General features: G+C 66.8%; 3 protein-coding genes across 3 annotated transcripts; 1 reads left to right on the top strand and 2 right to left on the bottom strand.

The window, feature by feature from the left end:
• The first annotated feature begins 4,545 nt into the window (after positions 1 to 4,545).
• Positions 4,546 to 5,950, top strand: BTBD18 (BTB domain containing 18). Its single transcript, XM_035312243.1, has 3 exons — positions 4,546 to 4,598; positions 4,871 to 5,011; positions 5,199 to 5,950. The coding sequence occupies exons 2-3, from the start codon at positions 4,873 to 4,875 to the stop codon at positions 5,948 to 5,950; spliced, it is 891 nt and encodes a 296-aa protein (XP_035168134.1). The 5' UTR covers positions 4,546 to 4,598; positions 4,871 to 4,872.
• A 102-nt stretch (positions 5,951 to 6,052) lies between these two features.
• LOC118157768 (selenoprotein H-like) lies at positions 6,053 to 7,231 on the bottom strand. The gene is made up of 3 exons (XM_035312241.1): positions 7,074 to 7,231; positions 6,516 to 6,661; positions 6,053 to 6,433 (listed from the first exon to the last, which is right to left on the bottom strand). The coding sequence occupies exons 1-3, from the start codon at positions 7,202 to 7,204 to the stop codon at positions 6,333 to 6,335; spliced, it is 378 nt and encodes a 125-aa protein (XP_035168132.1). The 5' UTR covers positions 7,205 to 7,231; the 3' UTR covers positions 6,053 to 6,332.
• Positions 7,232 to 7,498: 267 nt separating this feature from the next.
• TMX2 (thioredoxin related transmembrane protein 2) lies at positions 7,499 to 10,090 on the bottom strand. The gene is given in 8 exon segments (XM_035312240.1): positions 7,499 to 7,750; positions 7,880 to 8,039; positions 8,041 to 8,184; positions 8,265 to 8,371; positions 8,461 to 8,537; positions 8,864 to 8,977; positions 9,135 to 9,195; positions 9,827 to 10,090. Coding segments are annotated over 8 exon segments (999 nt in total). The 5' UTR covers positions 10,016 to 10,090; the 3' UTR covers positions 7,499 to 7,603.
• Positions 10,091 to 10,395: the final 305 nt, after the last annotated feature.

Raw genomic sequence — 10,395 nt, 5'->3', positions numbered from 1 at the left:
ACCCACGTCACCCTCGTGGGCAACCAGCCCGGGCCCCTCGCGGCCCTGCGGCTTGGGTGAGGGCTGCTCTAGGCCACCACCACTGCGACGCCCTCCTTTCCTCTCCTCCCACCGGAGGGGGACCAGCACGGCCCCTAGGTACAGCCACCGGGCCTGGGGCAGCCTCCCGGCGTGCTGTGCCGCGATGCATCCCCGCATCAGCGCTGCTATTTCAGTCAGCCCAGGAATTCTGCGGCCTTTCAAGTCTTCGGAGGATTTCTTCAAAGCTGAACCCCGCTGCTGCCAACGCGCCTGTGCTGGGGCTGAATGGGAGCCCCAGCCCGATCTCTTTGAAGCCTCTTGTCCCGAGGGCGGCAGGACCGAGCCGGCTGGGACCTAATAGCACCCTGTCACCTCCGGGTCCTGATTCAGCGGGGCCGGGGCAGCAGGCAGGACACCCGGGAATGCAGGCTCACAGAGCCCCGCTCCTCCGGCTGGGGCTCACCCCGCAGCAGGTAATGCTGAAATGGTTTAACTACAAGCACTGGGGCAGAGGGGGAAGAAGAGATGTGTTACCGGCATGGGAAAATCTTCCCTTTTCCAGTAATTAGGGGTAATAACATCTTGCACGTCCCCTTTCATCCTGCAGCGCTGCCGATGCCTTATCCAGACGAGACGCCCGGAACGGCACCGGAACAGAGCAAGACAAGTTGTTTACAGGACAGACGAAGGCTCCCCAGCAGCGGAGGGCAGGAGGAAGAGGAGAGGAAGAGGAGCTGCCGTCCGCAGGCCCGGCATTGTTCTAAGGCAGCCTAACGAGGCGCTTCCGCCGCCCCTTCCTATGGGAATCCCGACGGGTTGTTGTCTTCCCCCAGCGAGAGGGGAAGCGTGGCACCAGGGGAGGGGAATCGGCCCGTTTGTCGGGCGTCTGCGCGGAGCAGGAGGGGGGAAGCTGGGGCTACCTGAGCTTGTCGTCCCTAATTCGAAGACGCCGGGCAAGGAAGTGAGATTCCACCCGAAGCCTGCTGCCCTGACGTTCCCTCGAGCGGCCGCTGGCAGCCGCGGGTCTGCGGTGGTCTGTCAGCATTTGCTGCCTGTTCCTCTTCCTCCCTCCACCCGCAGCGCTTTTCCGCCAGCCCTCATCCCTCCGGCTGCCCCTCTGTGGCACGAGCAGCAGACCCCGAGATGCCTTCCCGTGAGGGGAAGACCCGAGACAGGAATTTTCCTTTCTCGTAAAGAAATCACCTCGGAATCTGCAGATTCGAGGGCTTGGGAGACGAGGGAAGGGCCGTGCCTTGTCCCCTCCTGTCAACACAGAGCAAGCCTGGCTAACCAGCACGTCTTTAGGCGATGTCCAGACAGACAGACCCGACCTTCCCCTACCCTGTCAGTCCCACAGGGAGATAAACCCCGCTGGACACTCATCCAGAGTCCCCCACCAAGGACAGGCTCCCAAGGGCAGAGCCCCTACAGCGCCCACCCAGCAAAGCAAGGGCCTGGCCGGGGCACAGCGCCGCATTGTCCTGGGCCCGTTCCTGCGGGTCTCTCCATAGACAGCACAGATTAGCCATGGAGGAGGGTGCAGGTACAGACCTGGACCTCATCCCCCTCTGCCTTTGGGTATATCTGGGGTGCCGGCCCACTGCCGGGAGCGGGGTCGCTCCTGTACCGGGTACAGCCCCGGGAGCTGGTTTCTGGCCACCTAAAAGGCAGGTGGGAAGAATGCCCATTGCTGGCACGGGGGCGAGAGGCACAGCCACACATTTCACCCCCGTATTTGTGGCTGTCGCAGTCTGGCAGCAAATGTGGGCACCGACAAGAGAGGGGTCGCTGGGACAAAAGGGTGTCGGTGATTTTTCCAGCGTACAATTACTTGGCTTTGAGCACCAGTACAAGTTACACTAATAACAAGCCTCTTTTGTGTGCAGGCTATCTACAAGAGCAGTGCTTGCTGGTATTGCCAGGTCATATGTCAGAAACTTTTTAAGGGCAGACAAGGCCATGGAGCGGAGGGAGAGGCAGCACCAGGGGCTGCGGCTGAGGAGCGTGACCGGGATTAGTGTTTTTTGCCTCTGTGAAGTACTAAAAACGCCTCAAAGCGAAGGGCCTGTTGCCTGTGCCAGGCCCGGGGCTTTGTGTCACCGCCTGAAGGCGGCTCTGCCAGGACAGCGTGCCCTCTGATGCACGGGGCTGGGGACAGTGAGCGGGGCTTGGGGGCAGCCCCTCGGCCAGGAGGACCACCACCGCCAGCGGACCCAGAGGCAGAGGGCTGTCTGTGCCATGTTCCACGGGAAAATCTCCTTCTGTAGGCCGGGGCAGTTCGCAAAACAAGAGTGGACTCTGCCCTTTAACGCTTTGCTTTCCCCTTCCCGGGCCAGCACCAGCAGGAGGATGCGGAGGAGCTGCTTGGCACAGCCTGTAGCTAACAGCCCTGGAGCCCAGGGGCGTTGTCCCTCCTGTGTCACCTCGGTCAGCTCATGTCCCGCAGAGCCTCCCAAGCCCCCGTGTTGTCTGCCAGGAGCTCGGGACATGTTCTCACCCCGCTTTCAAGCATGGGACGTAGCTCCCAGCTCTGCCCCTCCTGCCGGCAGCAGCAGCTGCTAGTCAAGACTGCATCCTGGGACAGGGACTGGCCCGGGTCACCCACCCTTTGATCACCCCTGCCTCTGGGATGTCCTCGGGAGTGGGAAGAGGGTGGGAAGCTGGGCGACACAAGGAAGGGAAGGGAAGAGCCCGGCCTCGCGTGGAATCCTCCCGAGGGTGGACGAGCGAATGCTGCGCCACCAAAGGCTCAGGCTGCTCCAGCTCTTGGGAGTTTTGCCTCACCTGCTCGCCAGCCGCCCGGTCACAAGGGGAAGTCCTCTGATATCAGCGCCTTGGAATTTTTTAATTTAGCTTTGCCCTGGCTCCGTTGCTTTCCCTTGACTTCTCCTCCCTGGTCAGCTCACCCAGCTGAAAAGCAATTTGCAGTGTTAACGTCCCCCCTGCGGGCTCCCCGTCAGGGCTCCTGCTTTACGACTCAGGCTTGGGGTCTTCCCCTCAGCTCTGCTGAACAAACTCACCCTCTCGCTACTCTGCAGCACCAGCATGGCATAAAACATCACGGGGGAAGGCTGGGCCTCTGGTTATCTTCTGAACCCCAGACAACCCCAGACCCCTAAATTCAAGCTTTCCGACGTACAGCTTCGACTACCGTCATTCCAAAAGACTGCAAAGGGTGGGGAATAAAGTTCTCTCTTTTTTTGTGTGTGTGTCTATTTTTATGAGCATATGATAGCACTTTGATACGAAATTACGCCTTTTGCTGTTTCCCCTGGTATTTAGAGCTGGACTCAAAGCCACTCGAGGTCAGTGGAAAGACTGCCACTAACCTCAGCAGCCTCTGGCCCAGACCTATAATCAGTCACTTTCCTCCCTGGTTTGTGCCAGCTCTGCACACAGCGAAAACCGAGAAAAACACCCTCACATGTTGAAACGCATGGAAATCCATCTGTGAAGCCGCAGAAAATATCAGGGGGTGGCACCGCGCTTAACTAGCTGCAGAAAACTTTGTAGATCCGAAATCGATAGCGTCGCTTAGGCTCCCATTCTTCCGCGGCTCTTGAAATTTCCACCCACTTCGGCTGTTTGTAAGAACAGCTAATATCTCCAGGCAGTGGGGCTGGGATTATTGTAACTGTTGTTCATGCGTGTGGAGTGACTGACGCAGATGTTTTCACAATGGATGCTTTATGAAGCGACAAAACGCAGTTCAAACTCTCCTAAGTAGGCAGCATCGCTTGCACGAAGGCCAGTTTCCAAAATACCCGCTATCAATCCTCCCCTTTCTGCCTGGTGTTTGTGTGCACGGCCGTCTTCCCGAGGGGCATCGGTAAGCCCTGAAAGCGCCGTTTCTCACATGCGAGGCCACAGCGGGCCCTGGGAGTCCCAAACAAGGCCCGGAGCAGGGCTTTGACACCGCCGAACTCGAGTGCCACCACACTTTTTCCCAAATTCTAGCTCGGCTGTCCTAGTGTGACCGGGCTGGGGCAGGCAGCTGACCCCTGGTGCCTTCACGTGTCGTGGCCCTGCGAGGCGGTGGCCGGGAGCTCAGCCCTCAGCCCTGCCACCTCGGGCGCTCCTAAGCCTGAGGGCTGGGTCCGGCAAAACCCTAGCTGAGATGGGGTTTTGCAAAAACCCCAACGCGTTTGCCTCCTTGACACGGCTTGGAGAGCCTGGGAAACTGAGAGGGGCTGAATTTGAACGTGAGCCTCTTGGTGCAAGGCCACGGTGGCCATTGCGGGGCACAGACATGGCGAGGGGCAGCACAACGGGCGCAGCCCGCGCCTCGTCGCCCACCCCCCCGCCCGCCATTACCTCCCCTGAGCCCCTTCCCGCCAAACCCCCCGCCGCGCCGCCATTGGCTGGCGGGCCGGGCCAATGGCGGGGCCGTTGCTGGGCAGGGTAGGGCCGGGCGTGGCGCGGGCCGCACGTGGCGCGGGGTCGAGGCGCGCGCGCGGGAACTGCAGCAGCCGCCGGGCGCGGGCGCGCCCCGTCCGTGGGTCCGGGTCCTGCCTGTGGGTCCGTCTGTGTCCGCGTGCCCCCCCCCCCCCCGCGGCTCCCGTCACCCGCGCGGGCAGGTACGCGGCGGTATCGGCCCCTCCGTGCCACAGGCCCGCGCTCGCGCCCGGCGCTTTGTGGCCGTGGGGTTGGCTGCGGGCCCCAAAACCGCCCGGTTTTGCCTCGGAATCGGCGCGGCCGGTGCCCCCTGGCGGCCGGGGACGTGTTTGGGGCTGCGAGGGAGGCGCTGGCGTTGCGTGCGTGCGTGCTGCAGGATGCACCCGCGCCCAGGGGGGCTGCAGCAGGCGGGGTGCTGAGCCTCGGGTCCCCAGCGCCGTGTTTGTCTCCGCAGGGATGTCCCCGGGCTCGGCGTCATCGGCCGCCCCGCGGCTGCTGTACCGCAGCACCCGCCTGCTCCACGCGGCCTTCCTGCGGCTGCACCAGCAGCAGCAGCGCGAGGACGTCTTCTGCGACGTGGTGCTGCGGGCAGAAGGTGAGCGGGCGGCCGAGCACCGAGGGCTGGGGGTGCCCGGGGGGGTGAGGAAGGGGTTGGGTGCGGCTGCACCCCCCTTGCGGGGCTGGCAGGAGCGAGGGGTCCCGCTGAACCCCCGTGGAGCTTCGGGGGGGATCGGAGAGGGCAGCACCCCCGTGGCGCCTGACGGCCGCTTGTTGTTCTGCAGGGGAGGCGGTGGCAGCCCACTGCTGCGTCCTGTCGGTGTGCAGCCCCTTCTTCATGGAGCAGCTGGCCCGGGAGCTGCCCCCCCAGGGGCGCAGGGTGGTGCTGGAGCTGCAGGGGCTGAAGATCGGGGCGCTGCGCAAGCTGGTGCGCTTCCTCTACACCGCCGAGCTGGAGGCATCCTCGGAGGAGGCGCAGGAGGTGCTGGCGGCCGCCCGGCAGCTCCGCGTGGCCGAGCTCGAGTCGCTGCAGCTGCAGGGGGGCTGCCTGGTGCACCCCAGGCCCCGCTGGAGGCTCGACCGCAGCTGCCTGCGTGCCCCCCAGCCCGGATCCCCGAGGCTCTGCCCCACAGCAGGCAGCGGGGCTGAGCCTGGGGGTGCTGGCAGCCCCCACAAAGGTGCCCCGCGCCCCAAACCTCCCGTGGGACGGTTGAAACTGAGGAAGGTGGAGGGTGGGGAGCACTGGGAGGTGGTGCGAGAGGGGCAACCCTCTCTGGGGCAGGCCGGCAAGGGGACGGCCGTGGGTGCTGGAGGGGTGGCGGAGCCATGGCCCCCCCCGGCAGCCTGCAGGAAGCAATCCCCGGAGACCCCTGGGCCCCAGCAGGGCTGGGGGCTGGAGGAGCCGCAGGGGAACGGCCTCGGGGAGGAGGAGGAGGTGGATGTGGGGGTGGCAGAGCCGTGCCTGCCCCCCGGTGCTGTCTGTACCTGGCCCAGCCCCTCATCCGAGTCCGATGGGGAGGTAGATGTCCTGGGCTAGGGTCCCAGGAGCCCCCTGCTCCGCACCCAGGTGACAGGCCACCCCTGCCGGGCCATAGAGGCCATGTGTTGTTGAGAAAATAAAGTCCTGGAGCCGACAGCCTCATGTTGTGGAGCTGCAGCACTTTATTGGGGAACTGAACGAGGGGTCAGGGGAGCTGCAGGGGGGAGGGGGGAGCTGGGGGCTCAGCATCGGCTGCCCACGGGGGAGCTGCGGCATCGGAGACGGGACTGGGGGGACAGGCGCCCCCTCACTTCGTCACGCCCCTTCATGGGTGCTCGCTCCGCGGGTGCTGAGCCCAGCTGGGCCGGGGGGAGAGGGTGGTCGGTGTGCGGTGGTCCTGGTCCCGTTGCTGGGCTCTCTCCTCACCTTGGTGCCTCCTCTAGGCCAGGCTGCTCTTCAGGGCCTCCACCATGTCAGCAGGGTCGGGGAACTTCAACTTGCGGGGCGGCCCCTTCCCGATGCCACTCCACAGCTCCACGGCTGTGGGGAGAGGACATGGGGAAGGGTCAGGGCTGCAGGGGGGAGCCCCCACACCGACCCCCCGCCGGCCACGGGCACTCACTGCTGCCATCCTCCTTCACCAGGGACACCTCGAAGCTGTTCCTGCGGGGCTTCTCGGGGTTGATGTCCACGGCCAGGTTGGCCACGGCCTCACGCAGGGCCTCGCTCACCGCCGCGGCATTGCGCCCGAACACCCGTCAGCTCTTGCTGGGGAGGGGGCGAAGGACGGGGTCGGTCATTGCTCCTGGCCCCATCCCAGTTTGGGCCCCAGCCCAACCCCAGTCTCGCTCTTGGTACCATCCCAGTCCCACTCCCAGCTCTGTCCTGGCCCCAGCCTGACCCTGCTCCCAGTGCCATCCCGGCCCCACCCCATCCTCATTCCAGCCCCGTTTTCCAGCCCTAGCTCCATCTCGGTACCGCTCAGGGACGTGCTCTTGGCCCCATCCCGGTCCCGCTCCCAGCCCCGCTCCTGGTCCCACTCCCAGCCCCATCCCATCCCTGTCCGGTTCCATCCCGTTCCCGGTCCTGCTCCCGGCCCCGCTCCCGGTCCCATCCAGCCCCATCCCATCCCGGTCCCGTTCCCGGTCCCATCCCACCCCGGTCCCGGTCCCGGCCCCACCAGTGCTCGATGACGACCCTCGCCCCGCCGGCCCCGGGCTCGCCCTCAGCCCGTGCCCGCAGCCGCTCGGGGCCCTCTCCGCCCTGCCCGGCCGCCGCCGAGGCGCGCCGCTTCCTGCCGCGGGGCGCCATGCGGGGAGCGCGGCGGGAGCAGGGGGCGCCGGGGGGCGGGGCCTCGATGGACCCAACCACTGCATGGAACCGAGGGGGGGAGGGGATCAGCGCCGCGCAGCCGGCGGGCAGGGCAAGGCACCGCGCTCCGCCCGCCCCCCCCGCGGGGCGCGCAATGGTTCCGCCCGCCCCCTCCTGCGGCGCGGGAAAAGGCGGCGCGGTCTGAACCAACGGGGGCGCGTCCCCCTCGAGAAGGCCCCGCCCACCCCTCGACCACGCCCCCCTCCAGGCCCCGCCCCCCGCAGGAGCCAGGCGGCCGCCACCGGAGCTTTATTGCCCGACACGCGGCACCGGGCACGGGGAGCCCCCGACAGCGGGGCCGGGGGGGTGGGCGGCGGGTGAGAGGGGCGCGGGTGGCTTCTACTTGTCCTTCTTGGTCTCCCCGTTGGCCAGCCCCGCGGGCGCCTGCCCCTCCGGAGCCTCCTCGGCGCCCTCGTCCCGCGGCCGGCCCTGCTTCTTGGCCTTCTGGTAGAGCTCGTTGAGGTTGAACTCGCGGATCACGTTCTCCTGCGGGCGGGGAGCGGGGTCAGGGAGCGGGGACAGCCCGCCGCGTCCCCACCAGGTCCTGGGAGGCGCAGGTAACGCAGCGGGGGGGACGGCGGAGGGGGCTGGCGCGCCCCCTCCGTCCTCACCCACCTCCGAGAAGGTCCAGGACACGGCCCGGCCCTTCTTGTCGATCTGCGGGCGGCGCATGACTTCCGTCCCACCCTGGAAGAGGATGAGGGTGGGCAGCTGCTTGGTGAGGGGCGAGGTGCTCACCTTGTACCTGCAGGAGGACAGCAAGAGAGGGGCAGTGACACACAGAAGGTCTGGGGGTCCCCAGGGGCTCCCCGACACGGTTCCGGGCTGGGGGAGCCAGCCGTGTCCCCGCAGACCTGGTGCTGACGTCCGTGTACCGGCCGACGTCAACCTTCCCGAAGTGCAGCCCCGAGCAGTTGTACCTGGGGGGGCAGAAAGTTACCCCAGGCGCTGTGACCCCATGCCCCACGGCTCGCCGAGGCCCTCTGCGGGCACCACTCACTTGAGAGAGAGGTCGGCAAAGATGGGGGCGAAGGACTGGCACTCGCTGGACCAGTTGGCGAAGAACTCGACGATCCAGGTCACCCGCTTGTCCCGCTCCAGCTCCTCCTGCCGCGGGGCCACGGGGCTCGGCGGGGGCCGGCAGGCAGAGCCCCCCGTCCCCCCGTGCCAGCCCGGCGCAGGGAGGAGATACTCACGTCTATGGTCTTGTCGCTGAAGTACTTGATGTACTCGGGGCCCATGTACAGCGGCGGCTTGCAGGTCATCAGGAAGACTGCAAGGACAGCGAGCCTCAGCCCGCTGCCCACCTGGGGACGGGCTTCTGCCCCCACCGCACCCCATTCCCAGTCCTGAAGCACCCCAAAAGGCTCAGTGTGGAGGGAAGTTCCTCCTGCCCCAGCGCCCCAAGCCCACGGAAGCCTCTTGCAGACTCCAACCCATCATCAGACACCGCAGATCAACGGCCTGCGGCAGGGAGCTCCAGCCCCCTTCCAGGCAGCTGGCACGACGCCTGCTCGGGGCAGGCAAAGCCACAGCAAGGGGCGCTGCAGCAGCTCCTGGCACCTCGGGGCCCCCTCCCCGTGTCCTCGCAGGTCTCACCTATGCAGAGCGTGAGGTAGAGCAGCCCCATGCGGATGTCAAGACGGAAGAAAAGGATGGCGTTGGCCACTTTGCTGAACATGAAGATGTTCCCGATGTGCTGCTCCACCGTGACTGGAAAGGGGCTGAGAGTTAGGAGACAGCACCAGGCACCCCTCAGCCCCTACCCCACGTCCCCCCTTTCCCTCTGCTCCTCCAGCTCCTGCCCCACACAGCCCCCCAGGGCCGCACCACCAGCAGCCCCCACCCCGCGGCCCCGGCCCTGACTCACTGGAGCGTCGGTTCTTCATCATCACGATGGCGCTGAGGAACATGAGGATCTCCACCTCCCGCTGCACACAAGAGAGAGGCCGTGAGCAGTGGGCATGCCGCCGCCGCCTGCAGAGCCCGTGAGCAGCCACTGCTGCATCGCCCTCCCCGAGGCGGGGGGGCTGCTGGCACAAGGCCAAGCTGCTGCACCATGCCCCGCTGGCCCCAAATCCCCGTGCCTCCTCCTCTTCCCCATAACCGAGAGGGGCTGTGGGTGCTGCCCCGTCCCTGGAGGGGTTCGAGGCCAGGCTGGATGGGGCTGGGGGCAGCCTGGGCTGCTGGGAGGTGTCGCTCCCTTGGCAGGGGATAGAGCTGGGGGGGCTGTGAGGCCCCTTGCAGAGGGACCGGCTGATCGCTAAGGTCCTTCTGACCCTACCCTTGCAATGACTCAATGACTGCAGGGACGGAGGGCAGCCAGGCCTGGCCCACAACCTTCACTGATGCCCGGGAAGCCCTTCAGCAGCGGGAGGCGGCGCCGGGAGAGCAGTGCCAGGAGCTGCCGGGCCTCAGCTCTCCTGAGGGGGGCTTGTGACAAGCCCTGAGGGGCTGACAGGGCCCCGCAAGGCTGTGACAGGCCCCGGGGGGGGCTGACAGGGCCCCTGGGGGGGCTATGACAGGCCCCGGGGGGGGGGCTGACCGGCCCGGCGCTCTCACCCAGTCGAAGTCGCAGGGGTTGCCGTCCTCCCGCTGCGAGGGCAGCCCGCGGCAGAGCGGCGGCAGCTTGCGGACGATCAGGAAGGCGGTGGCGAGCAGCGCGGACAGCGGGTAGTACGGCCGCGCCAGCCAGCGGCACAGCCCCGGCACCGAGTACAGCAGCGCCAGCAGCGGCGCCACCACCGCCATCTTGCTGCCCTCCTCCTCCTCCTCCTTCACCGCCCGCCCCGCTCCGATTGGGCGGCCCGCTTGCCTGTCAAAGCGGGGCGGGGCGTTCCCCGCAGGCTGGCCAATAGGAGGCCGAGCCGCCGCGTTCTTCCACAGAACCACAGGGAGACGGACGGGTGGGATGACCAATCGGGAAGCGGGGCTCGGCGTTGCCTCGGCAACCGAGCCGGGCGCTGGGCGGCGCGCAGCCAATGGGCGCGGGGCGGGGCGGGGCGCGCGGGGCAGGCTGGGAAGATGGAGAACTTCTCGGCTCTGTTCGGCGGCGCCGAGCAGCCGCCGCCCGCCGCCGCCGCCGCCCTGGGCTTCGGGCCCGCCAAAGCGGCCGGGGCTGGGGCCGCGCC

Source organism: Oxyura jamaicensis (genome assembly GCF_011077185.1).
Source record: "Oxyura jamaicensis isolate SHBP4307 breed ruddy duck chromosome 10 unlocalized genomic scaffold, BPBGC_Ojam_1.0 oxy10_random_OJ106503, whole genome shotgun sequence".
NCBI classification, from domain to species: Eukaryota; Metazoa; Chordata; class Aves; order Anseriformes; family Anatidae; genus Oxyura; species Oxyura jamaicensis.
This window is presented reverse-complemented; position numbering and strand designations above follow the sequence as displayed.

Bases quoted from the DNA above. Each gene is read 5' to 3' on its own strand.
- BTBD18 (XM_035312243.1), top strand. From the start codon at position 4,873: ATGTCCCCGGGCTCGGCGTCATCGGCCGCCCCGCGGCTGCTGTACCGC. The intron at 5,012-5,198 runs GTGAGCGGGCGG...GTTGTTCTGCAG, and splicing joins CGTGGTGCTGCGGGCAGAAG to GGGAGGCGGTGGCAGCCCAC.